At 33.9% G+C, this 25,718-nt stretch overlaps 1 protein-coding gene across 1 annotated transcript; it reads right to left on the bottom strand.

Moving 5' to 3' along the window:
* Positions 1-19,695, bottom strand: LOC143042251 (scavenger receptor cysteine-rich domain-containing protein DMBT1-like). Its single transcript, XM_076214512.1, has 20 exons — positions 19,608-19,695; positions 17,412-17,498; positions 16,086-16,168; positions 14,767-14,835; positions 13,887-14,037; positions 13,081-13,261; positions 12,380-12,558; positions 11,815-12,054; positions 10,585-10,753; positions 9,210-9,337; positions 8,550-8,706; positions 7,418-7,527; positions 5,980-6,163; positions 5,020-5,198; positions 4,041-4,280; positions 3,042-3,207; positions 2,395-2,522; positions 1,851-2,007; positions 918-1,018; positions 1-51 (listed from the first exon to the last, which is right to left on the bottom strand). The coding sequence occupies exons 1-19, from the start codon at positions 19,648-19,650 to the stop codon at positions 922-924; spliced, it is 2,748 nt and encodes a 915-aa protein (XP_076070627.1). The 5' UTR covers positions 19,651-19,695; the 3' UTR covers positions 1-51; positions 918-921.
* Between the last annotated feature and the right edge of the window lie 6,023 nt (positions 19,696-25,718).

Genomic DNA, 25,718 nt, shown 5'->3' with positions numbered 1-25,718 from the left:
TTAAAAAATAAGTTTATTAAAACATAATGCATAAAACCTTGTGTTTATATTCTGCAAAGAAAATAATAAGAATTTTGTAGTATAGTTTTATTATAAAAAAAAAAGTATTTAGAACATACGAGTAATTTTTTGTAGTCTTTTGTACTAAGATATTTCTCAGCTATTGTTTTGTTTATTGTACAAAAGTAAAAAGATGCATATTTAGCAAGGTGTACAATAATCGCCGGGCATAAGATATTCGTTTTCCCATTTTGTTTTCCCTTCGTTACGCCGTTTGCATTTTGTATCAACATGCCTAGATAAGAAACGCTGGATTTAAATGAAACTTCCGCATGTTATTTTTAACAAGTAACTGATTTTTGGGAGTTTCAATATAAGTAGCTAAAGATCCGTTTACTCATAACTACAAATTGAGGTTAAAAGCTTGCTTCATATATTCGAACATGAATAAATTTCAAAGACTTTTCAGTGCATTAATGTCATTGTATGTATACCGTCTCTGAATTTTGATCAATATATTTTTTTGGGTACATGTATGGCACAGAAATGATAAATCACACAAAGGGATCAATTCTTGTTTTAAAATATTTTTAACCATGACTGTTGATGATTTGTTGTCACTATTAACACAACGGAAGGCGGAGAAACTCTTTACTCTTCCGGAGCACGTAATAATCTTCTGTTTGGTGGTGTATTTTATGATGGCCAGTCTATATTTTTCACTCTTTTAGGTTTAATTAACCCTCCATTTTCTTCGAAAAATGCCTGTACCAAGTCAGGAAAATTGTAGTTGGTTTTCACTTATCCTGTTCATTGATAGCGTTTGATTTCGTCAGTTTATAAGGACATCCCCTTTTTTGAATTTGCCTTGGAGTCCGGTATTTTTGTTTAACGTTTTAAGTATTTTGCATACTCACTTGTTCAACCATTTATAATTTTGATGCCGTTCATTCTACCAAACGAAGGAGGACCAATGTTGACCTCATGTGTCCCATCTTTATTAATCCTCAATATACCTCTGAAAGAATATCAGATATACTATTCATATTCAAATATTTTTGACCAATATTAATATAGTTAAAATTAGCTTTAGAAATACATTTTGATTGTATGATGGTTGGTTTAAGGCCCATTAGATCAAAAGGCTATATTGGCTGCTTTAGGCAGCAACCATTTGATTTTCTGGGGGGGGGGCTATGGTTTTTTTTGGAAAAAAAAGTTTGTTTCCAGTTTTTGTAGAAAAAAATAATTTGTTTTTGATTCTGAGAAAAAAAAATTGTTTGTTTCACCCCCAGCTGCCACTATATGTAATGCTAAAATTGAAAGAAAAAAATTGTTTTCGACTTGTCGCGAAAAAAATAGATTGTTTTTCGCCGCAGGCGAAAAAAAAAGTTTGTACAGAAAAAAAAACCATAGCCCCCCCCAGAAAATCAAATGGTTGCTGCCTTAGGATTAAATATTTGACAAATGAGGTTGGTGTTTCAAAATCTAAAAAAGTGGTGTTTTTTAATAATTCAATACTTAAACTCCCTAATAAAAGTTGCAGAAAATATACCAATCAATGTACGATATGAGCAAAGCGATATTTTTACTCACTACTGATGGATGAAACACAGTATTAGATATGCCACAAATAAAGTAAGAAACCTATTATTATAATTCTCTTACTTAGTGATTCATAAAACCAAATATTATAAATTTTATAGTGTTAAAATAATATTTGATATTGCCATTTAACACTTTATAAATTTATGCAACCGAAGCGCTTTCCTGTATTAGCCTTCAACAGGAACGCTCAAAACCGAATGCACGAAATAACAAACGATTAAGGTAATTAAGGTTCGACTAACTCTTTGTTCCAATCCGAGAAATAAATGTATGTTTGATCTACGTCAAGTCCGAAGAAATGAGCACCAGCGTCCTCAAATATGACCTGTCTACCAGTCCCATCTGCATTCACAGATTCAATTTTGTTGGTTCCTGCGTCAGCAAATATTAGTTTACCCGCTGAAAACAAAAAAATACCTATAATAAAAGACATGATAAAAACTCACATTTTAACTTGAAGTATCGAAAGATTTTTCTTATTACTTCTCTTGTTAATGGGGAATAGTGGATGATCTTTGTAATAGTTGTAAACAATGCTTTGGGGAAAAATTTCAGATCGTGATGATGCAAGTAATAAAACGTTATATCAAAAGAATTGTCTAGGTAATGCGTCTAGTATGTCTTAATTCTGAGAGCGCAAACTAAACCTTCTTACAAAATGTAATCACTGAGTGCCAAATGCGCCATATCCTTTATCATTTATTTCCAATTTTCATAAATTACGTCAGAACCTTTATGAACAACTAAGGAAATAACTATTACAGGTACATAATTGTAGTTACGTACTATTTGTATCCAGTACAATCGCATTTGGTAGGCTCAAATCAGTAGTTATAATAGCCTGTCTACCTGTTCCATCATATCCGGATTTTTCTATTTTTGGACTGCTTCCCCAATCAGTCCAATATATAATTCTGAAATAACATAATGATAAAATAACGATAAATTATAGCAACAATTAACTTAACCGGTGTTCAAATATTATAAATTGACTAAGAAGACAAATCAAGTTAACAAACAAAAACTCAAGGAATCGAATGCACTTCAAAAGAAGCCAGACTGACCAGCTGCGTCGACAGGATAAACGTCACCTTTAACACATTCATGACCAGCCATGGGAGTCTACACTTAGTCAAAACGTCACAATCGGGAATAAGACAAAAATCGGAAAAAATACAAATTCGACAACCATTCTTGTATGTGGTATCTTAAACATGTCGCTAGTGATTTAAGGCGCATAACGGTATTGATCAACCAATTCATAATAGTGACCATGCATACAACTTTTGCGTGCAGTGCAGATTTCAGTCGTTTTTCCTTAAAGTTAAAATGAAAATAAACTTAATTTTGGAAGTCATACATGAGTAATAATCAGAACTGTTGACAATATACTGATATATATATATTGACATCCTCAAGTTTTATCTGATCACCTATTTGTTGTATCCAATGCTATACCACGTGGGTTGGAAATCCCTGTTGTTGTTACATTGCGTTCACTACTTCCGTCCATGTTCATTACGGCAACAAGTTCCCTTGCATAATCCGTGTAAAAGAGAAGTCGATGTGTTTCGTCGATAGCAAGTCCATCTGGGACACCTGAAATATTTTGTTTATTTTTAGCACTCTCATGTTGTAGTAGAAAATATTGATAAATAATGAAACAAAACCCTATTCACGTGATGTGAAATTAAACAATGAAAATAATTTTAATTTCTTGAAGTTCTATATTTGTTTCATATGTCACGTCACCAATTATAAAAAGTGTAAAACAACGCCAGTAATCCCAATTGGCTTATTATGTTGTTGAAACATAAACTTATACCGGAGTTTCCTCTAGAAAACATATTTCGAACCATTTCCTCCTCATAGGAACAATAGCGCGCTAGCTAAAACACCTTTAACTTGAGCTATCAGTGGCGGATCCAGAATTTTCATAAGTGGGGGCCTACTGACTGACCTAAGAGGGGGCCCGCTCCAGTCACGCTTCAATGATTCCCTATATAAGCAACCAAATTTTTTCCCAAAAAGGGGGGGGGGGCGGGCCCCCTGCCCCCCCCTAAATCCGCCTCTGGCTATAACAAGAGGACATTTGAAAATGAGTTACAGAATGATACAGATAATTTCCACCAGTCGATGTTACCACCAGAAACACAACGGGTGTAACAAGTAAAGTAATATATCTGCTGACCCTTTCAGAGCACCTTATAGTTAACTAAAGGTTTTAGAGTCGTTTTAGTTTCTCTTTTTTTTGTTATCTCTATACTATTTTGTGAACTGCTGTTCCTCTTTTTTTATTTATCTTTCGGTCATGGTGCTGTGTATTTTTCTTCCAGTTATGCGTTTTGACTGTTCTCTTGGTATATCTTTAACAGACTTCCTTCCTCCTTTTGTCCTTATCTGTTGCACGATATTTAAATAAAGGAACATACCACCATGTAGTTGTTTCACGATGCTCATTCCCGAACCATCAATATTGGTGCTCCTTATTTGCTGCAAACGTACATCTGAATAATATATTGTCTTTTGACTACTATCAAAACCAATGGCAATGGGATTGAAGACATTTTGGTTCGGAATGGCTGAATAACTTCCGGTTTCCATGTCTATTCTGTATATTTCCGCCCGTTTTGAGTCGGTGGTAATAATGGATGTTCTAATTTGTGTGGGATCTACAAAAGATATTTATCTCGAATATGAGGTTGCACGTCATTTGATTATTACAAGACATATAATTGATGGTCTGGAAAGGATGGGGAGGGGGCGTGGGTTCTTTATTTTTTATTTTTTTCACATTATTTTTACCTATTTCTCTCTATTTTCAATTTGCCTATTATTCTCTAATCTTTATATTTCAACACATGCATCATTATTTTCTTATCTATATTTTTTGGCCTATCTTTCTCTGTTTTTCATAATCATTTGCCCTTTAATCCGCACTTTTTGCCCATAATTTTTTTATTTCGAAAACTCAATCCAGACCCTTATAAGTGTTTCATTAGTGTCAAACCTTCATACCAATCCAGACCCTTATAACTGTTTCATTAGTGTCAAACCTTCATGTAATTCCGCGGAATCCTTTAGAAAATAAATAGAGAATGTGCCTATGGGATACAGATGATGCCACAGCCTGCACATAACGTTATAAAGGGGCATAACTCCAGAACGGTAAAAGTGACGCAACCAAAATTCGAAATTGGTCTGAGTTTTGTGGTAATAAGCATTGTGTATTAGTTTCATAACATTTGGTTTAGGCAAAGATCGGAAACCAATTTCGGGACGTACGGACGGAGTGACGGACGAGGGTAAACCTTAATCCTCCTCCGCTATGGCGGGGGCATAAAAATTCATGTCCTTTTTACTTAAATCTAGACAATTGCTTTTATAATTGTGTTACATTGTGTTACTCACTATATTGGCATTTAACACCAGCATCCTCGGCATGTCCACAATCATGAAGAGCCCAGCCTTGAGGCAACTGACATTGAGCAATATGTGTTTCTGCTCCTGAACAAGCCACCTCATCCAGAAATATTGGCGTTGTTTGTGAAGTACCGTATCGTGCATCTGAAACGGCTACTGCATGTTCTCTAGAGATAAAAAAAATATATCTAGCTTAGGGAGCTACCATTTGATTTTAATTGGGGGGGGGGGGGTAGGTTGACAATTAATGTAAAAAAAAAGTCAGGATTTTCTAAAAAAAAAAGGGGGGCAGGACAGAATAGAGTGAAAAATAAAAAGGCAGGACAGAGATTACAACTAAAAAAAATTGCAGGACAAAATTTTCACACCCCCCCCCCCCATAAAAATCGAATGGTAGCTCCCTTATACGACTGGTAGCTTTGATGAATTTTTACACTGCGTTTAAAAATACTAGTGTTAGTTAAATAATCAGGTATGGTTGTTACATTCGTTGGTAAGATTCTATAATTCTAAATTTAATCCATTTTCAAATAACCAACTTTGTTCGACATTTATAGATTTTTTTAAAAGGGAAACAGCTACTATGTAGGACAAACTATATCCCAGCCTTTACAAATGTCAACTTCTGATGTACGTAAAACAAAGTCCAAAATATTGTCAAATCCCAAATACACGCTGTCCTGCTAGTTCCACTCGCCTTTTACCTAGTTGTTTCCCGTTGCAAAACAAAATTAAATTGGATTGATTGTGGTTGTTTAACATCAAGTGTCAAATATTTCATGCATGTTCAGGACGATGATTAAATCGGAAACTGACTTTGACTGACAGATGATAGATAACGTATATCAAATTTTAAAAGTGATGTATTTTATACATTGATCGATATTAATACTAGTAAATAAAAAATAATAACTTAACTCTCTCTCTCAAATAAATGCTAAGTCCTACCTTCCAAATCCAAGCATGTGACATATAACTCCAGCATCAACATCTCCCCAGTGATCGTCACAGATTGAGCCCCAAACTCCATTGACAAATACCTGTACAGTTCCTTCATTATGTCCTCCTGTACCAACTAACCGTACAAACATGTGACTTTCATCAATTACAATTGGAGATGGAGTGACAACGCCTATACCAAAAAATGAGATTAACTTATTTTAGGTTTAGAATAATTAGTACATGTACGTTGTTAACATTTTTGTAACAGCTTTGTAAATTGTCTTAAATAATTTGTTTTAATATTATAAAAACGATTTTTGGAAATATAAGCGTCGACTTTACGGATTACACACCTATGCTAGTCTGTCATTTCAGGATTGTATTACCGCTTCAATTTTCCCGAGTTCGATTGCTCACCCCTCACTGTGTGTACCCTCTAGTGCGGGAGGTCGTAGGGTTTAGTTTCCGACGTATTGAAAACAAAAATAATAAATTGGTTTATGCATTGAAGTATTATATCGACATTTTACTTCCATGGTTTATGCATCTCCTCAAAACACGTGGCATTTGAGAGTAGGAGCAAATAATGACCGACTTTAGAGTCAGACTTGTGTGTCTTGGTAGAGAGATATGTCTTTCTGTTACAAAGTGATCTAGAACGTTGAAAATCCAACTCAGTGCGTCTGTCTATATAAAGACAGTTAAACTCCATGAACTAGCCTCTCATTTACACGATATTGTTTTGGATATGCATGTGATATTTGTGGTTGGACTTTAAACGGTTTTGTCTATAAATAAATCTATCCGCCTTTCTTGAAAACTATCAACACACATTCATTATTCTTTGCAATTCATTCGTTGTGCATGCAAAATGTTATTTAAACACAAAGTGTAATAAATCGTATATAATCACAATACGGGAATGCATATCCTGTATCAAGTCAGGAATATGGCAGTTGTTTTCTATTCGTTTGATGTGTTTGAGCTTTTGGTTTTGCCATTTGATAAGGTACTTTCCATTTTGAATTTTCCTTGGAATTCGATATTTTTGATATTTTACTTTTTTCCTTAGAAACCGTAATTTTGATTGGGTGACAGCAATCACGAGACCCTCAAATATCATATTTATTTCCGTATGAAATACAACAGAAAACTAACAAAAAGCTTGATTTAACTCCTAATCTCATGGCTAAAGCATAAAAATGTAATTATAAGAATTGATTACTTATTTCTTATAATTTTACAGGGTTGTAAAAACGTTGATCGGGCGCACATTTTTGTTATGATGCATGTTTCGGTCAACGCTTTTACAACCCAATTAATAAAGAAGCATTAAATTCTAAAATAAAATTTTGGGGGCAATAGAGAAGACGAGATTAACAAATGATAGCCAATGCTAACACAAATTCGGAAAATATCTCATTGAAAAATTCCGAATCTTTACCTGGCAAACCATATCCATATTTATGAACTCTGATGTCTGCCAGTTCTCTGAATGTCGCAGCGCCAACATGCGTTCTACCTGTCCCATCCTTATTTATTCTCATAACAGAGCTACAACAAAATGGCATTGAATCGTAAAATCGTTTTGAAACTCGAAATAGTACATCGTGAAATTATTAAAAATATACACGAGGAGCGGAAGGTCCTTTTTCGGGACGTCGGGATAAAACCTTTATTTTTGCTGGAATTCAGGATTAGGCTTTTATTCTCGCGGTAATTCGGTTTTTACACTTGGGACTTGGGAATTAGTGACTATTTTTTCGAGATCTGGGAAGGAATGCTTTATATTTTTCGATAATTCTGGATGACACTTCTCCTATCTCCACTCATACATGTAGAAGGGCATGTAACTTGTAAAGTTGTATGAAAGTAAGACCATGACAATTCGGATTATTGTATGATGTTTAGAATTTCTATATTTTATCTTGGATATCTATTTTCAACACGGATATTTGTTATCCGAAATATGCATTGAATGTAGTGGGTTTTTCCTTTTAGACGTATAAAAGGGTTTCTAGAATAAAAAATAATCCCAGGAATTCAACATTTTCATTTGATATAGTCCTATTTAAAAAAAAAAATATTTTCTAAGTTTCGATTGAGAGAAACAACAATTTGATAGAATGGAATGGAAGAAAAATATTGAATTTGATTCAAACGGTTTCCACACTTTATCACAAAAATAATATGTGCATAGTTTTTCCGAACTAAATGACTATAGTAGACAATTTCATCTGCTTTTAACATGCTTAACATTTTGGTCAGTGAATTCAGATAACTCAATATACTGCAATGCAATTCGCCTTATCAGAATCTAATGGATTCTGGGTAATATTTTCAAAAGTGTACACCAAAACGTCGTGATTGGTTAAAAACGTCCTAAACAATGGAAATTCATCCAATGACATGACGTTAATTTCATTTTGGGGTACGAACAATGAAATAACCCATAGTCCTATAGATTCTGAAACGGCCAATTAAAATGTTCCGTTAACTTTTCGGAAGACCTATCCTTTCGGTTTTTCTGTTGATACCTCTATGGCTAAAATCTATTGATGAAATAAACTACTTACTGTTCCGTCCAGTCTGTATAATAAATATATTGTTGGAAGATTGATATAGCAAAGAAGTGGGAACCAGTTTCTGTGTATATTGTATGTCTACTTCCGCCATTCAAATCAGTGCTTTCAATTTTGTCTGTACCAGCATCAACGAAGTAAAGCTTGTTTTCTGATAATGAAAGCAAAACTTATCTCTGTAAACTGTGATGATTTTGTGACAAAATGTAAATTAAAAAAAGGTGGTAACAGTATGGTGCTTCAAAGCAACGCAGCCTTCAAGTTTATTTACGGAAATATTCAATGTTTTCGTAAGAGGGGAATCTCTTTTCTACTGTTTTACAACTTTATCATTTATACGACGTTGTACCGTGTCGATGTAAACAAGAGATTTAGAAAAACTAGCAGACGCTATGCTTAAAAAAAATACAGAAAGGCCACGAATATAGTTATCTTCAATTAGAACTCAGATGTCTTTGAAACTGAATTAAAAAATAACTTGGTTATTCGATATTTAACACAGATTTTTTGCCACTCTTCATATTTTGATAGATTTCTTAACAGTTACGACAAGTTATTCCTTATAACCATAAATGGTCACAATCATCAATTTGAATAGACCCCTTATTTCAAACTGTCCGGAAAATAATTTATATTTATTTAAATAATATATACCATCGAAGTCAATTGCCATTCCGTTCGGCCATTTTAGATTAGAGTTTACGACCACTGTTCTTCCGGTTCCGTCGTAGTTTGCTTTCTCAATCTTTGGCGACGATCCCCAGTCAGACCAGTATATTATTCTGTCAATCAAACAGAAAAATGTCTTTAGCTTGTTATAATATGCTGTTTTTGAGAACTATTTTTTTTTGTGCCAATATTTTGAGTATACTGAATCCAGCATTTATCAAGAACGAGGTGGTATGATAAAACACATCTAGACTTATCTGAGTACTTTCAGATCTGTACATAGTGACTTTTTGTTGTGTGGATGTATAAGTACCCTGTCAAGTCCACTCTTTGTTTTTGTTACTTGTCTTTTGTACTTTGTATCGATCTGATCAGTTAAGCCCTTTTCAATTTTTTATAGTTAAACTTTGTTCATATGTTTTACTATCACACTACTGTTCAAGGTTAGGAGATGGATGGGCGCCCGCTAACATGTTTAACCCCGCCACATTTTGTATATGCCTGTACTAAGTCAGGAGCCTGTAACTCAGTGGTTTTCGTTCATTATTTTGTACATAGATCAGGCCGTTAGTTTTCTCGTTTTGGTTTACATTAGTCATTTCGGGGCCTTTTATAGCTGACTATGCGGTATGGGTTTTACTCATTGTTGAAGGCCGTACGGTGACCTATAGTTGTAAATTTCTGTGTCATTTGGTCTCTTGTGGAGATTTGTCTCATTAACAATCAAACCACATATTCTTATTTTTATATTATAATCACTTAATTTTGGTCAAAGAGACATCTCTGTCACATCCTGCTGCCGAAGCAGTATTGTAAGCTTACCCGAAGTTTTATGTTAATCGATTGCAAAGTTTACGAGCTTACTTGGAATTTGATCTCTGTCTGTCATTGCTTGTTTGTGATGAAACATGAAATATCTGTCTTTTCGTATATTATATATATCTTATATATCTACATGGATGTTAAATATAATCATGTGTTACTAACAGGAATGATACATCACATTTATAATTATAATTATAACGTCAATCAAATTTGCAAAAACAAATCTCGAGTGTGACATACCTCTTTTAATGCATTTCGTTTTAATACCAAACTGGTTTTTTTTTTAATTTAATAACTAAGACTTAGAGCCATAAAGTACAAAGTAAACACTCCGGTCTGTAAAGCATTCAGTATGCAGGTACTGACCAAGGAGGCGCTGTGGACCCCCTGATGGCTGATTCTGTGATTTTGAAATACATTTTTGAGATATTTGAATGCCCTATATTTTCGATGGGACTCTCCCTCCGTCCCTTCCTGAAAATCCTCGATCGGCATCTCAATTGCATAACATTTCTTTTTAAAGAAGAACACCAACCTATTTCTTGGATCAGAAACGACATCTCGAGGTTCCCCTAAACCACTGTTGATAATAATACGAAAATCCGACCCATCCAGACTCAATGAACCGATTTGATTATTTCCAGTGTCCGCATAGAACAGTCTTCTATTAAGTGGATCAACTTCAATCTTTTCTAGATCAGCATCTACCAAAAAATTGAACAGCAATGTAAGGATTGACACATGATGAATTTTATCAAGCAAAAAGATTATACATATTATTTTGCATCCCAGGTTCATGTTTTAAGACAAATTATGTAAAGAAAGCAATGATCTCAATGGTTTTAGTTATATTTGGAGACCTTTCTGTTCAATCATGTACATGTAATTGATGTGCTCCTAACCACAGGAGGAAGTTACAGAAAGAAGAAGAAGACCTCTGGTTTATATCAGAGCACTCCCATTTTGAATAAAGATCAATAAAGGGTTTACACTTAACATATATTTACAAGCATATTTACATATTGTGAAGGGATGATAGCATTTGAAAGTTGAAGCTCACACAACTTTTAACAGATCTTTAATTGTTTCTGTTAATCTTTTTCATAACCTTAATAGGCTCGTGACGATTTAGAGCATGACATATAGAATAAACGCTTGTCAACGTTCACCGTTTCAGAATCTAAGGTATTATGAGTAACGTGTTGGTGTACGCTTTTGAAAATTTTACCCAAATTGCATTGATTCTGAAACGGAGAATTAATAACGACTATATGTTTCTACCCTCTTGACTTCGTGTGGCTGTTTTTAATGTTGGGCCATTGCATGACTGGATCACCACCTCTCCGTTTATCTATGTCTTGTTGTGTCACGGTGTCAAAGAAAATATGTTACATGTATGATGTAGCTGTAAAACGATTATATTTGCCCATTTAGTTTTGACTTACTGTAGAACTCTCGCTTCAAACTCTTAGTAGTAAATCATCTACAACTTTTAAATTGAAACGAATATCAGACGAAAAAGTTATCAGAGTTTGCAAAGCATAAAGTCATCAGAATGATATGTGTCATTAGATACGGAAGGCATACTCGATCTGCAATCATCATTAAATACTTCTAAAACAAAAAGAGCTCTATATATTCCAGGTACAAAAGAAATGTAGCAAAACAAAAAGGTCAGACAACTGCTGCATCTAGGAACAACGGGCATGCGTAACACTATACTCCTCGGTCAACGAATAAGAAAATACTAGCAACACGAACTTACTTGTATCAAGTTGTTTAAGTTCTCTTATGTCGTCTCCAGTGAAATGCATACTGGCGAGTTGTTTCAGTCGCCCATCTACAAAGTATATTCTTCCCTCTATAGGGTTATAATCAATAGCAGTTGGCGTGTACAAGCGGTTAATCGGTATCCGAACATAGCTTTGTGTGTATAAATCCATTCTGTAAATAAGTCCATCACCATTTATATCCAACAAGAAGATCATATTGTCTTCTTGACTTGCTGAAATAAAATAAAGATGTCATCTTAATCCAAATTATATATCTTAATGGTGGATATCATAATTCAATTCAATTCAATTCAATTCAATTCAAAGATTTTTAACATGAAGACCAACGACACAAAAAAAACAACAAGATATTCAGGCTTAAAGAGAGGCCACTACTGGCTTTTACAAACGAGTATGACTGTTTTACATTGTTTGGTAAACACTTTAACTAGATATTTTCAATCAATCACGGTTTCGAAAAAAATATGAAGTGTAATTTCAAAGAACATTGATAACAGTTATATTTTTTATGCGATATGATTTTTTTTTTAAATTTACCGGAAGAACATTCAACAGCAGAATCTTCTCCATGGGAGCAATCATGATTTCCCCAACCATTAAAGTGGCATTCATCGATGTTATTTTCGTATCCTGTACAGTTGACGTTGTCCATCCATATATGTGCAGTAGAAGGAGCACTTCCGAATGCAGCTCCGGAAACGCCGACAGCCCCTTCCCTGTTTGCAACAAAAAGAGCTTTAAAAAAAGTTTTAAAAAGGGAAATATTTGCATTACATCCTTGTAGTGTCTACTAATTGAATGACATGTATATTTTGCTTCCCAATTTTAATTTTTAGATTACATAATCGTACTAAACTCAATTCTAAACTCTCTCGGGCAAATGTGATTTGGCCATTTCTTGAGCTTTAATTTAAGCGAAATTGGTTTTGACGCTGTAACGTTGAAAGCCGGATAAATAAAAAAAAAAAAAACTCACCTCTAAACACAGCTACTGCATTCATCAAACTATATATCTAAATACAGTTCCTGCAATATTCTTACTCACCTGTTTATACAGTTACTGCAAACTTTTACTCATCTCTTAACCCGTTTATTGCACCCCTTTAGATACGATTACGGCAATTTTCTTCTAACCTATATACATGGTTACTGCAAACCTCCAATTTTCTCTAAATGCAGTTAGTCCAAACTTTCACTCACCTCTTCCTGTTACTTCCCCTTAACTTTAGAATTCTTACCTGCTATATCCAAGCATTCCACAAATTACTCCTGCATTAATTCCCGTCCAGTCATCATCACAAATAGATCCCCAATAACCACTATGAAATACTTCAACCCTTCCCATATATGGATTAGCTCCGCCCGATAATCTCACATATGTTTGGTGGTTTCCTGGGACTGTAGGAATTACAGCTGGATCTGGTAAAAATGATAAAGAAATGGTTTTTATGGTTTGATCTGGTGACGTCACGATTTGATTGATTGATTGATTGTTGATGTTGTAATTCAAACTTTCAGCCTTGTTGGCAATATAGAGACGATAATATAGTTTTTGTTGGTGGAGGAAGCCGGAATGCCCGAAGAGAAACACACCCCTTCAGCAGGATCTTAGAAATTAATATTGGAGTCGAATGCACCTGCCACGAGCCGGGTACGAACTCAAAAACTCAGTGAAACTGCAAACGAGATAATAAGACCACTCAGCCATCGATGGCCCCTTGAATAAGAACTTTTGGTTAATCTGGTGATGTCACGATTTAAAATATCGCAACATGCGCGGAATGAATGCAATGAAAGAGTAATTTTTTTCCATATATGTAAAATTATTACGTGCATGTATGCATGTTCAATGGTTTTTCTGTTACTGTATAAGTTGAAGTAGGTAGTTTAATAGATTTAACGCACACAAATCTTCCTTTCGAATTCAAGGATTTTATAGTTCATAATGTAATGTTACTCGTCCCCAATGCCATTGAGTCATAGAGACGAGCGAGTGTGTCTTCTTTCTCACAAAAATATATGTTAAATCGTTAAGCTCACTTACTTTCAGCTTTACATAAATTGTTGTTACATAGATGACTGGAACAACATCTATTACAGTTTGAGTTAGTTTGTCGTTTTCTGTTTCCATCTATTGACCTGGTATTTTCATGTCGTTTTCCTATAATAATTCCACTGTCAAGCCCAGCACAAGTCTAAGTGTAAAATTTGCAACTTTAATATATGTTCCAGTGATTAATAGGAATACACTTTTTTACATTATAAAGCACATTTTTTTCTCTAGGTTATTTATGTGTACACTAGGCCGCTGTTTCGCAAAATTTACAAAGGACTTTTTTTTTCTTTTTTCCCCAAGGTATCATCGGAAGGTGCTTAAAAATTGTAACCGGTGTCGCGTATATATATATATATATATATATTCACAGTAGCATGGGTTCGAATCCCGGCGAGGGAAGAACCAAAATTTGCGAAAGCAAATTTACAGATCTAACATTGTTGGGTTGATGTTTAGACGAGTTGTATATATATATATATATATAGGAATTCCTACTTGAGACCTTATGACACTGGTGTATAATGTCTATAATGTTTAAAGAGATTGGTGGGGTAAGAGGGATACAGAACACCTAAGGGAGTCAGCTGAACGTTTTAATCACATACTATATTCTTCTTCTTTTTCTTCCGAATACGGGAGTAGACTCCTAAGGTAGGAGTGGAAAACTCCCGGAATTGTAGTAGTAGAGAGAAACCAAGTTTCTCAATGATCAAAATTACAGTTTGTCAAACTGCTATATATATCCTAAGAAATTATTCCTCTAAAGAAGAACTGAAATTTTCCAATTCGATGAATAACCCATGGCATTCTGGGCGAACATACCCTTTTCTGTCTACCATTGACACAAATCAGTCAAGTTAAAACTTACCATAAGCTTTTCACATCCCAAATTAAATTTCTGAGGTTGACTTCCTGGCACAGCAGTTTCTTTACAATACTGGAATGATATTCAAAATCATTAATAACAGTAATTATGAAATTTAAACTATATTACTAATTAATTACAAAACACTTATTTTTGACAACCAAAGAAATTAAAAAAGATACTGCAACATGAAGGGGCTCACACTGATTGAAATCGTAAAATTTAAACTCCACGAAAATAAACCACTGTTAGTGTAAATGGTTGTACGTTGTAAAGATGATGCCAAGACGTCGTACAAATGAAGCCGAGACGTCGTACAATGAAGTCTGGCCTTGCGGTCATAAAACCTTCGAGCACGATTTTCGTACTCAGACTCGAAAATCAACTAATCAAAATACTGGATTTGGTGTTTCGAGCACTAATTTTGTACTCCAAGTTCTGAGTAAAGTTTTATGACCGAGGACCCTGGACGTCGTACGATTCCAAAACGACGTCCTACAAATGAAGCCAAGACGTGGTACAATATAGCCAAAACGACATGTTCAACCACACCACATTTTGTATATGCCCGTTTCAAGTCAAGAGTAAATAATTGAGTGGTCGTTGTTTGTTGCTATATATCATATTTGTTCTGTTCATAGTTCATGCCATGTGGTATTGGTTTTGCTACCTTTTACGTCATTTGGTCTTTGGTGGAAAGTTTTCTCATTTGCAATCATACCACATCTTTTTGTCTTTAAATTATTGTCAAAAGATTCTTATCAATTTGGTGTTTCGAAATACTTCGAGCACAAATATTGTACTCTCGCGTACTGAGTAAAGTTTTATGACCGAAGGCGTAGGTGTTAATACTGTAAATGTACATGAACCACTTGGTGCCTTACCTCGTCTACACTGCATTGTGTTGTTTGTGTACACTGACTGGGATTAGCAATGTTAGAACATCTGTAACCTTACCTCGTCTACACTGCATTGTGTTGTTTGTGTACACTGACTGGGATTAGCAATGTTAGAACATCTGTAACCTTACCTCGTCTACACGACATTGTGTTGTTTGTGTACACTGACTGGGATTAGCAATGTTAGAACATCTGTCACCTTACCTCGTTTACACTGCATTGTGTTGTTTGTGTACACTGACTGGGATTAGCAATGTTAGAACATCTGTAACCTTACCTCGTCTACACGACATTGTGTTGTTTGTGTACACTGACTGGGATTAGCAATGTTAGAACATCTGTAACCTTACCTCGTCTACACTGCATTGTGTTGTTTGTGTACACTGACTGGGATTAGCAATGTTAGAACATCTGTAACCTTACCTCGTCTACACGACATTGTGTTGTTTGTGTACACTGACTGGGATCAGCAATGTTAGAACAGGTGTAGCATTTTGGACCTCCAACTTTAAAATAAATTAAAAGTATGAAAAATAAGTATCATAATTACATGAAACACACAGTTGATGGTGTTTGCTCTTTTGATTCTAAATTTAACTGAATAATTTGTAACCCTCTATCCTCAATCGGCAATCCTCGGGTGACCTCACTACTCTCCTTCTATGAGGTACGGAATTGGCCGAGTTGTGACGATTGCCTCTATCCTAAAACTATGCAATGATATTGTAGAGAAATATTAAACAGCTACTAGTATATGTCTCAGTATTATTTTTAAACTGTCATCTCAGATATAATTTGTGTCACTTATTTTGAATTTCTTTGTAATATCTAATAAGATTTACTCATACATGTAGTTAATGTAAAATATGCATTTTTTTCTTAACAGAAACGTCTTTTCCCTGACATTAGTTCTAACTATTCAAAATTATTGTTAACTGAAAGAATATGTGATTTCTCAAGAGTTTATTTGTAATCTCACCTATTTACAGAAATCTATGTCTATTGATTACCCCCAAACATATACAATTAAAAAACTATCATTTTGCAAAGAAATATGTAGCAGGGCTGATATGCAAAGAAATATGTAGCAGGGTTGATATGCAAAGACATATGTAGCAGGGCTGATATGCATAAAACCAATTAAGTTAAGATATCCAGTCGTAGTACTAATTTGTCGTAGGACATGTAAAAAAATCCGTTCGTTCGGAACAAATCTTAACTTCAGTAGTTTTATGCATATCAGCCCTGGTATTTTCCCCGTCATTTGTTGAAATAAATAATATGTTCAAAGTTTTATGTTATTTTCCTTTTTTTGAGTACTTTCCTAATCATATACTATAGTAGTTGTACCTTTGAAGTACATTCAATGTTAAGATTAGGCCTTCCGGCCATGAAAGCTTTGAATATGATTATCGTACGCAGATTTCAAGATACTGATTTGGTGTTTCGAGCACAAATATTGTATTCCGAGTACAGAGTAAAATATTATATCCGAAGCCCCAGGTGTTTGTACCGTAAATGTTCCAACTAGGAATTATAATTGAAAAAAAAGTTAAACATACGAAAAAGTTCCATGTTTTGTTTCTTTTGTTGTTCTTGGCAAGAATGTGTAATTAGAACACTACTTTACTTTCACAAATTGAATATCAGGTTCAGTTTTACTTTTTTCCGAAAGAACTTCAGATTTTACTGTGCTTGATGATTTCTTTTTTACTTTAAAAAAAAAAAATTATAAGCTGCATACTCTACCTTTTGTGCTTCTCTTCCTAATTGTATTCTTTTTCTTTTCCGTGTAATTTTCTTTGTCCTCTGGATAGCCATAGAGGCTCGCAACTCCTGTTAATTCAAACATCATTGATGAAAACAAAACAAAACGTTAACCTATTATACATGTACACGGTTTTTTAGCTAGTTCCCAGCTCAATAGTTCTTCTGATGTTTTTTTTTTTAGCTCACCTGGCCAAAAGGGCAAAGTAAGCTTTTCACATCACTTGGCGTCCGGCGTCCGTCGTCGTCCATCGTCATTAACTTTTACCAAAATCTTCTCCTCTGAAACTACTGGGCAAAATTTAACCAAACTTGGCCACAATCACCAGTAAGGTATCTACATGTAGTTTACAAAATGTGTCCGATGATCCCGCCCGCCAACCAAGATGGCCGACTGGCTAAAAAATAGACCATAGGGGTAAAATGCAGTTTTTGGCTTATATCTCTGAAACTAGAGCATTTAGAGCAAATCTGACATGGTTAAAAATGTTTTTCAGGTTGAGATCTATCTGTCCTGAAATTTTCAGACGAATCAGACAACCCGATGTTGGGTTGCTGCCCATGAATTGGTAATTTTAAGGAAATTTTGCAGTTTTCGGTTATTATCTTGAATTTTATTATAGATAGAAATAAACTGTAATTAGCAATAATGTTCAGCAAAGTAAGATCTAAAAATAAGTCAACATGACCAAAATTGTCAGTCGACTCCTTAATGAGATATTGCCATTTATAGTCAATTTTTAACAATTTTTCATACATTTTTATAATCTTTTACAAAAATCTTCTACTCTCAAACTACTAGGAGAAATTTAACCAAACTTGGCTATAATCATCCAACAAAGCTGACATGGCAAAAATAGAACATAGGGTTATATGCAGTTTAGGCTTATATCTCTGAAACTAAAGCATTTAGAGCAAATCTGACATGGGTAAACATGTTTATCAGATTTAGATCAATCTGCCCTGAAATCAGACAAACCGTTGTTGGGTTGTTGCCCCTGAATTGGTAATTTTAAGGAAAGTTTGCAGTTTTTTTTATTAACTTAAATATCATTATAGATAGTGATAAACTGTAAACAGCAATAATGTTCAGCAAAGTAAGATCTACAAATAAGTCAACATGACCAAAATTGTTAATTGACCTTTAAAGGAGTTATTGCCCTTTATAGTAAATTTTTGGTTAATTTTTATAATCTTTTACAAAAATCTTCTCCACTTAATCTACTGGGCCAAACAAAACTAAAGTTAGCTACAATTTTCAATATGGTATCTTGATTGAAAAATGTGTCTGATGACCCTGTCATCCAAACAACATGGCCGCCATGGCTAAACATAGAACATAGGTGTTTACTATAGAAGTCAAAGGGAAAATTGTAAAGAAAACAATTTCAAATGGTCACAACTAATTTAAAAAATGAGAAGGGGTCTTCAGTAACTATTGTAAGACTATAATATGATGATCTGCTTCTAATGTAACAACTGAGCCAAATTAAACCAAACATGGCCTCAATCATTATTAGGGTATCTAATACTATTAATTATGATTTTAACCATATTTTACATGATTTCCAAAACAACAGTAGGTACAGGTGAGCGACACAGGCTTTTGAGAGTTTTCTACAACAAACATTTTTATTCAATTCTAACCAAAACAAATCACTTCTTTAAAATTAGATACAGAACAATTTTTTTTTTATGAACGCAATAGTGGAATTCCCCTAGCTTTTAATGGAATTTAGTATCGAACAATCTATTAAGAAAAAGCATGCTCTTCAAAAGATGAATGGTTAGTGCCTTACAAATCTTGATGTACAAAATTCATCGCACTTTATAATTGACATGCTTATTGTTTTATCAACTATAATATTACTTCATTGTGTATCTCCTAATCGGTTGCAACTGAAACGACAGCAAAACTTATTGACATCCTATTCACAAAACAATCCCAAATATTTAAGTGATTTCTCAATATCCTAATAAATAATACCATTACATGAAGTAACGGTTAGTCAATGGAAATGTATAATTATATTAAAACAAGTGCGCGAGACCAAGTATTATCCAACACATATATTGAACGTTGCTGAACACATGTCGACACTGTCTCAGAGAAAATATACATTAAAAAACTGCTGCTTATTCAGATGTTACTATTAAGTAAGAAACTATGTTACTCACCAATTGTAAGAAGCAATAGCTGAAAAACTTTCATTCTGAGCATGCAATAAACAATGAAGAATAGTAATTAATAGTTAATAATTTCAAGTCTTAAATACCTGATACTGTGATCTTTTATGTTTATATACTTTTGAAACATCTTGTCTGTACTAAAATTCATTTTCATTGGCTTTTAAATATCCAATTGAACTTTTAAAATTTGTTTTGAAAATCAAACAGTTATTTCCTGAAAGGTTCATTTCATTTGACGTAATGCTGATATCTATCTTCACGCGCAGAAGATGACCAAAAGATAAATATTGTCAAAGTTCAAGGTATTCAAATCTATTCAGATTACAAGTACTTGTACCTAATCCTTGTATATTTTGAAATGGAATTACAAAAATCTAATTTAAACGCAATTCACTACTTTTTATTTATTTATTTATTTTTGTTTTGTTTGATAATATATAGAGTAAAAGTACATTGAAGAGAAGTATATAATATATATTTGTACAAAACAGGAGAAAATCTCGACAAGAACTGTTTTCTTCTTTAATCTTGAGGTAGTACAAATAAATGATATGTTTTCATACAATGTACATATATCATGTATAGCGAGTGAGAAGTCTATTACGGAACTCATAAACAATGGTAACGTCGTCTCTGCTACGTGTTAAGTTTAGTAGACTGAGAGTCGCTACTGTTTTGGAAGATTAGTCAATTATTCCAACGACGATTTAGATTATTTGTATTGGAAACGTTATTACTTGGGACTGGGTTTGGATAATAATGCAGTGATCAGAGCCTTTTTTTTTAACTGCAATAATGATATCAATTCAAAGAATATCTTTTTCAGACGTGAAGTTACAGTCTTATTGTATATCTTTCATAATATTACAACTTAAAATATATATTTTTTTTATATTTCAAACCAGGATCATCTGTCACTTCCTTCAATGACATTCGAAATATGCTACTAGTGATCACTAGTATTTCTGCGTCTTTATTACGTATTATGAAAATGATAGGTTTGCCTTGAGATAAATAAGAAATGTGAAGGCCTTATAATATATGCTAAACCTTCTTTATGCGTCTTTCTTCGGCTATTTCACTGATAAATATACACAAAGAGCACTTTGCACGTTTAGTTTAAACCTGTTTCACATCTTGATATGCCTGTCCAAAGTCAGATTCGTCGTCAGCTAGTTTTCTTTACTAAAGATGTATAATGTTCTTTCAGTAACTATGTGTGGATAGCAAGTCTTTGATAAGTTCTGTAAAATGTATGATGGTGTGGATGGGGTTTACAGTATAGAGAATAATGGGCAATGAATGTAAAGAATAGAGAAAAATGGACCAAAAAAAATAAAGAATATAGAATGAGATGCTAAGATATAACGAATAGAGAATAATGGTAAAAAAGTATAAAGAATAGAGTAAAATGGCATAAAAATTTAAAGAATACAGAAATTGAGGACCCCCCTCCCCGTCCAGACCCTCGTGTCTCCACAACAATGTATTATCTGCAGAAAATATAAACTTTGACAGATGGTTTAGACATATGATATGTGTATACATGTTTCTGATTACATGAGTGGTCCAATTGTTTAATGGGGTTGCTGCCTTGCTGATATATGATAATACTCTAAATCTTTGCTTATTCACAGGAATTCATAATTAAAAAAATAACTTGCACATTTTGTTCGCATTTGTTGCAAGTAGTACCATGCAAACATTAAAAGACTTCGAATACCCCAAATGTATATTTTATGTTGGAACGAAGATAGCTATAAATTAAAAAAAAAAGTAATTGAGACTAATGTATGAGCTACACATACGATGTTAATAATTGCAATTAAAAGAAATGTCATCAACGTCTATTGAAATGTTATATGGTTATAAGTATTTGTGACAGACTAAGTTATAGCGAGAGCTGAATACTTGGCGAATGTGTCTAGTTACAAGTGTTAAACAAGCCGGGGATAGCAGTCCGGCATTAAAAACTAGCCTGCTTAAATATCCATGGGCCAGTCTGCAATGATACTCATGAGGTATGGCCTGCGTTCGATGAAATATTGCTAGCAACTATCCCCTGTTCACAAGCATTCATTTCAATCGATTTAGGCATTATCTTTACTGTACAAACATATTTTGTTGTACTTTATTTTCTTGAATGAAAAACAAACAGAAAACGCATCTGGTATTTCTCAAGGATTTTAAGTACAATAAACCAGGATATTTGGTGCAAATTACGCTATCTTTGTCGAGTTGACATGTTCGTGCGGCAATCGTAATAAACAAGCAAATAGTTCACTACGCGGTATGGGTTTTGGTCATTGTTGAAGGCCGTTTGGTGACCTATAATAATAGTTGTTTACTTCTAAGTCGTTTGGTCTCTGGTGTAGAGTTTTCTCAATGGCAATCATACCACATATTCTTATTATTATAAAGCCGAAGAAGAAAAATAAGCATAACGTTCGAGAACTAGGGTAAGAACTTAACATCCTTGTTTGTGAAACCTTTATATGTTTTTTTTTTTTTTTTTTTTTTTTTAAATATATTCCTTTTCTTACACTGGATTGACATGAGAGTTTTAAGGGAAAAACCCCATTTAATATTTGGGGCGGGGGGTGCAGGATTATTTTCCCGGAGTGCTCATTCATTTTCATCTATTGCTACGCATGCTCATTTTTTAGCATTTTGTGTTTGTATATACATTCCTGTCTTGTGCAAAGTTATTAATTTCAGTTCTTACAAGGCCAATTTATTCATTTTTACAATTCTGAAACCTTCCCTCCCAACCCCCACTTTTCTGTTGAACATCGAACACGTCCCATATTTATTGCACACCGTGAATCTGATTACTCATCATTATTTATATTGTATAGCCGTCGAGACGAGATATTGCAGACTTACATACCGCCGTCAATGTCAGCATCTAGGTTCAGTCCGTGGTTAAAAAATTGTAGACATCAATAACTGTGTAAAACTTTTTTTTAGAATTTCATAAAACTTGGACAGAATCGTCCTCATTTTTAAAAATCTGGATCAAAATTTGAAAAAAAAAAGAGATGCAATGTAGAGAAACTTGTTATTAGATTGTTTTTCCATTTTTCCGTATTTTACATGTTGTAAATAAAGGGACTTATCATGTTTTGGAAACTACATTTTAGTACAATCTATGGTAAACGTGACCAAAACTTGAATAACTGTGTTCATAATACTGAGGCGTCTCCATAATCAAAAGATTGTAGCAGTGTTTAAATGAAAGTGAAAGAGAACGTGTATATGAGAAAAAAGAGTTTTTTGATTGTGTTAAGCCTTCCAATTGATATTTTATAGTATGTCTTTCTATGTTGTGATGTTATGCTATTGTTTCAGAAAAGGGAGAAGGTTTGGTACCATTAAAACGTTTAATCCCGCTGCAAATGTTTACACCTGTCCTAAGTCAGGAATCTGATGTACAGTAGTTGTCGTCTGTTTATGTAGTTCATACGTGTTTCTCGTTTCTCGTTTTTTATAGATTCGACCGTTGGTTTTCCCGTTTATATGGTTTTACACTAGTAATTTTTGGGGTTCTTTATAGCTTGCTGTTCGGTGTGAGCCAAGGCTCCGTATTGAAGGCCGTACCTTGACCTATAATAATTTACTTTTATAAATTTTACTTGGATGGAGAGTTGTCTCATTGGCGCTCATACCTATCTTCCTATATCTATTAGGCGAAGGATTATTATGGGTGTGAGTTTGAACATGATTTGGTTTTTTCAATATCACAAAGATTTTATCGAATTTCTACATATAAGCTGAAACTAAATTGATTTATAAATAAAATCTGTAAACAGCAAACAATTACGAGCAAGACAAGATCTACAAATAAGTCAACATTGCCTGAAATTGTCAGTAAACTTCTAATAGGATTTATTGTCACAATGAACGATGTTTTGTTTGTGTAGGGCTAAAACTATAGCAGAGAGAGGAACTAGAAAAAAAAATGCACATATATTAAAGTGAGCAACACAGACTCCGAGCAGCCTCTTATTATATTAATCAGTGACATTACAATAACGATATAATTATTATGCCCCAGCATGATCAGTCTGCTTATAAGCTGAATGGCTGTGTACAGGTAAAGGCAGTAACTTTCCATATTAGATGCATGTAACCTTATGGAATGCACAATTTATTTGGTGATTGTTCCAACTATATGTCCCCATAAAAAGCATTTGTTGGCAAACAAAAAGGGGGTCCAACCCCGGACACCCCTTTGATCCGCCACTGATTTACTAAACATTTCAACAACTTTAAGTATGTACCTTAACTTTAGAGGTATAACACTTAATCTCGAATTGCTGAATGTTTAAACAAACTGTTTAAGGGAATAAATAAAGAAATACAGTTAAGGTGGCTGGGGCGTCTTAATTAAAATTAATAGAATTTGTTAATAATTTGTCAAAATGAAGTTTTTATCATGCTTTTTTTCAAAGATATAATAAAAAGTATGGGTCACCGGACTTTTTTTCACGCTTCAGGTTGTGCAAAATTGTCAGATTTTGTAGATTATGCATGGAAAATCAAATTTTGTGTGATAAAAAGAAAACTACATGACAGAATTTTGAGATATAATGTGAGAAGATAGCTCTTATAACATGCTTTCAGATAAGAAAAAGAAAAAAATGGGGTCATCGAACTTGTTTTCTTGCTACAGATTAAAATAGGTAAATTCACAACACTTTCTATTATAAAAATTACTTTATATAGTTATCTCCCCTTATTTAACAAAGTTAAAAAAAAAAAAATAATCAAACACAAATAAGGTGTTTTTGAGAAATTACAGCCATAATTATGATAAAACACACAATTTTCTAAATTTACATCAAAAGTCTTACACATAAATTACATACTACACTCAAAATTTGCACATTTCATCAAAGATCTAGACCAACATTATTATACTTCAAAATCCAAAATGGAGGAAGACACCCGAGCCACCGTAATTGTTATATGGAGTGAGCATTTTTATTTTTTAATACTTCACTGTCTACTAAATATATTGGTAAACACGTGTTTTTTATGAGTTATTAAGTTAACACCCTTTAATATGTTCGTTTCTTGAAATTTTAAATAATACAAAATTCAAATGTTTTAAATTCAATTAAACTAAATTATTCTGTAGAATGATCAATAATCAACATAATGCGAAAGCAAAATAATAGAGAGTTCTTGTATAAAAGTTTAAATACAAGAACTCCATTTTTTAAATACCACAAATAGCATAATTTCTTTTGGGATAAGACGTTTCAATTTAAATATTATAATGTGTGCCCTTGCCTAATGAAGTTAACTGAAGGTCAGGGTGTCAACCTTTCCAAGATTCTGGTAGGCAGTGGTGTCTCTCCGATGGACTTTGTTAATTCATAGTCTTGACGGAGTAGAACCCAATACTGCCCTAGCCATGCATTACAACACTAGTGCACATTATTGTGGTCTCAAAGTAGCTCAGAAGAATCTATTTTGGAAGGCAATAAATCTCATTCTCTTTCTCTTATTTTTTTTTTATCTCGTTCTCTTTTCATCTTGTTTCAATCGTTCTCTTCTCTCTTATATCTCTCATTTTTTTTCTATTCTTTAGTTCTCTTTCCCTTATTCTATGATTACTTTCTGTCGTTCATTTTCTAACACACATGCACAATGTGTAAGAGCGAGAGAAAGTGAGCAATAGAAAAAGTAAGTCTGTGAGTAAATGAGAGACAGGAAGAGAGTGAGCAAGAGAGAGACAGTGAGTGAGCGCGTAAGATAGAGTGCGAGAGGAAAAGACATAGTGAGTGAGAGTGAGTAGGAGAGTGAAATTAGGGGAGTGCGAGAGGTGTGAAAGTAAGTGCGAGCGAGAGAGGAAGAGCGGGAGAGTGAAAATGGAGGGATAGCAAGAGGGGAAGAGAGTGAGGAAGAAGAGAAGGGAGAATAAGAGTGGAAGACAGAGAGTGAGAGTTGACGATATAGAGAGAGTGCAGAAAGAGTGAGAAAAAGTAAAGCAAAAGAAAACAAGACAGAGTGACAGAAAGTGACTGAGAGGAAACATAGAGAGCGAGAGAAAGACAGAAAATGAATAAGTAAAAGGGAGCCAACGAGTGA

Source organism: Mytilus galloprovincialis, chromosome 8 (genome assembly GCF_965363235.1).
Source record: "Mytilus galloprovincialis chromosome 8, xbMytGall1.hap1.1, whole genome shotgun sequence".
NCBI classification, from domain to species: domain Eukaryota; kingdom Metazoa; phylum Mollusca; class Bivalvia; order Mytilida; family Mytilidae; genus Mytilus; species Mytilus galloprovincialis.
Note: the sequence above shows the minus strand (reverse complement) of the source record. Positions and strands in the feature narration are given on the sequence as shown.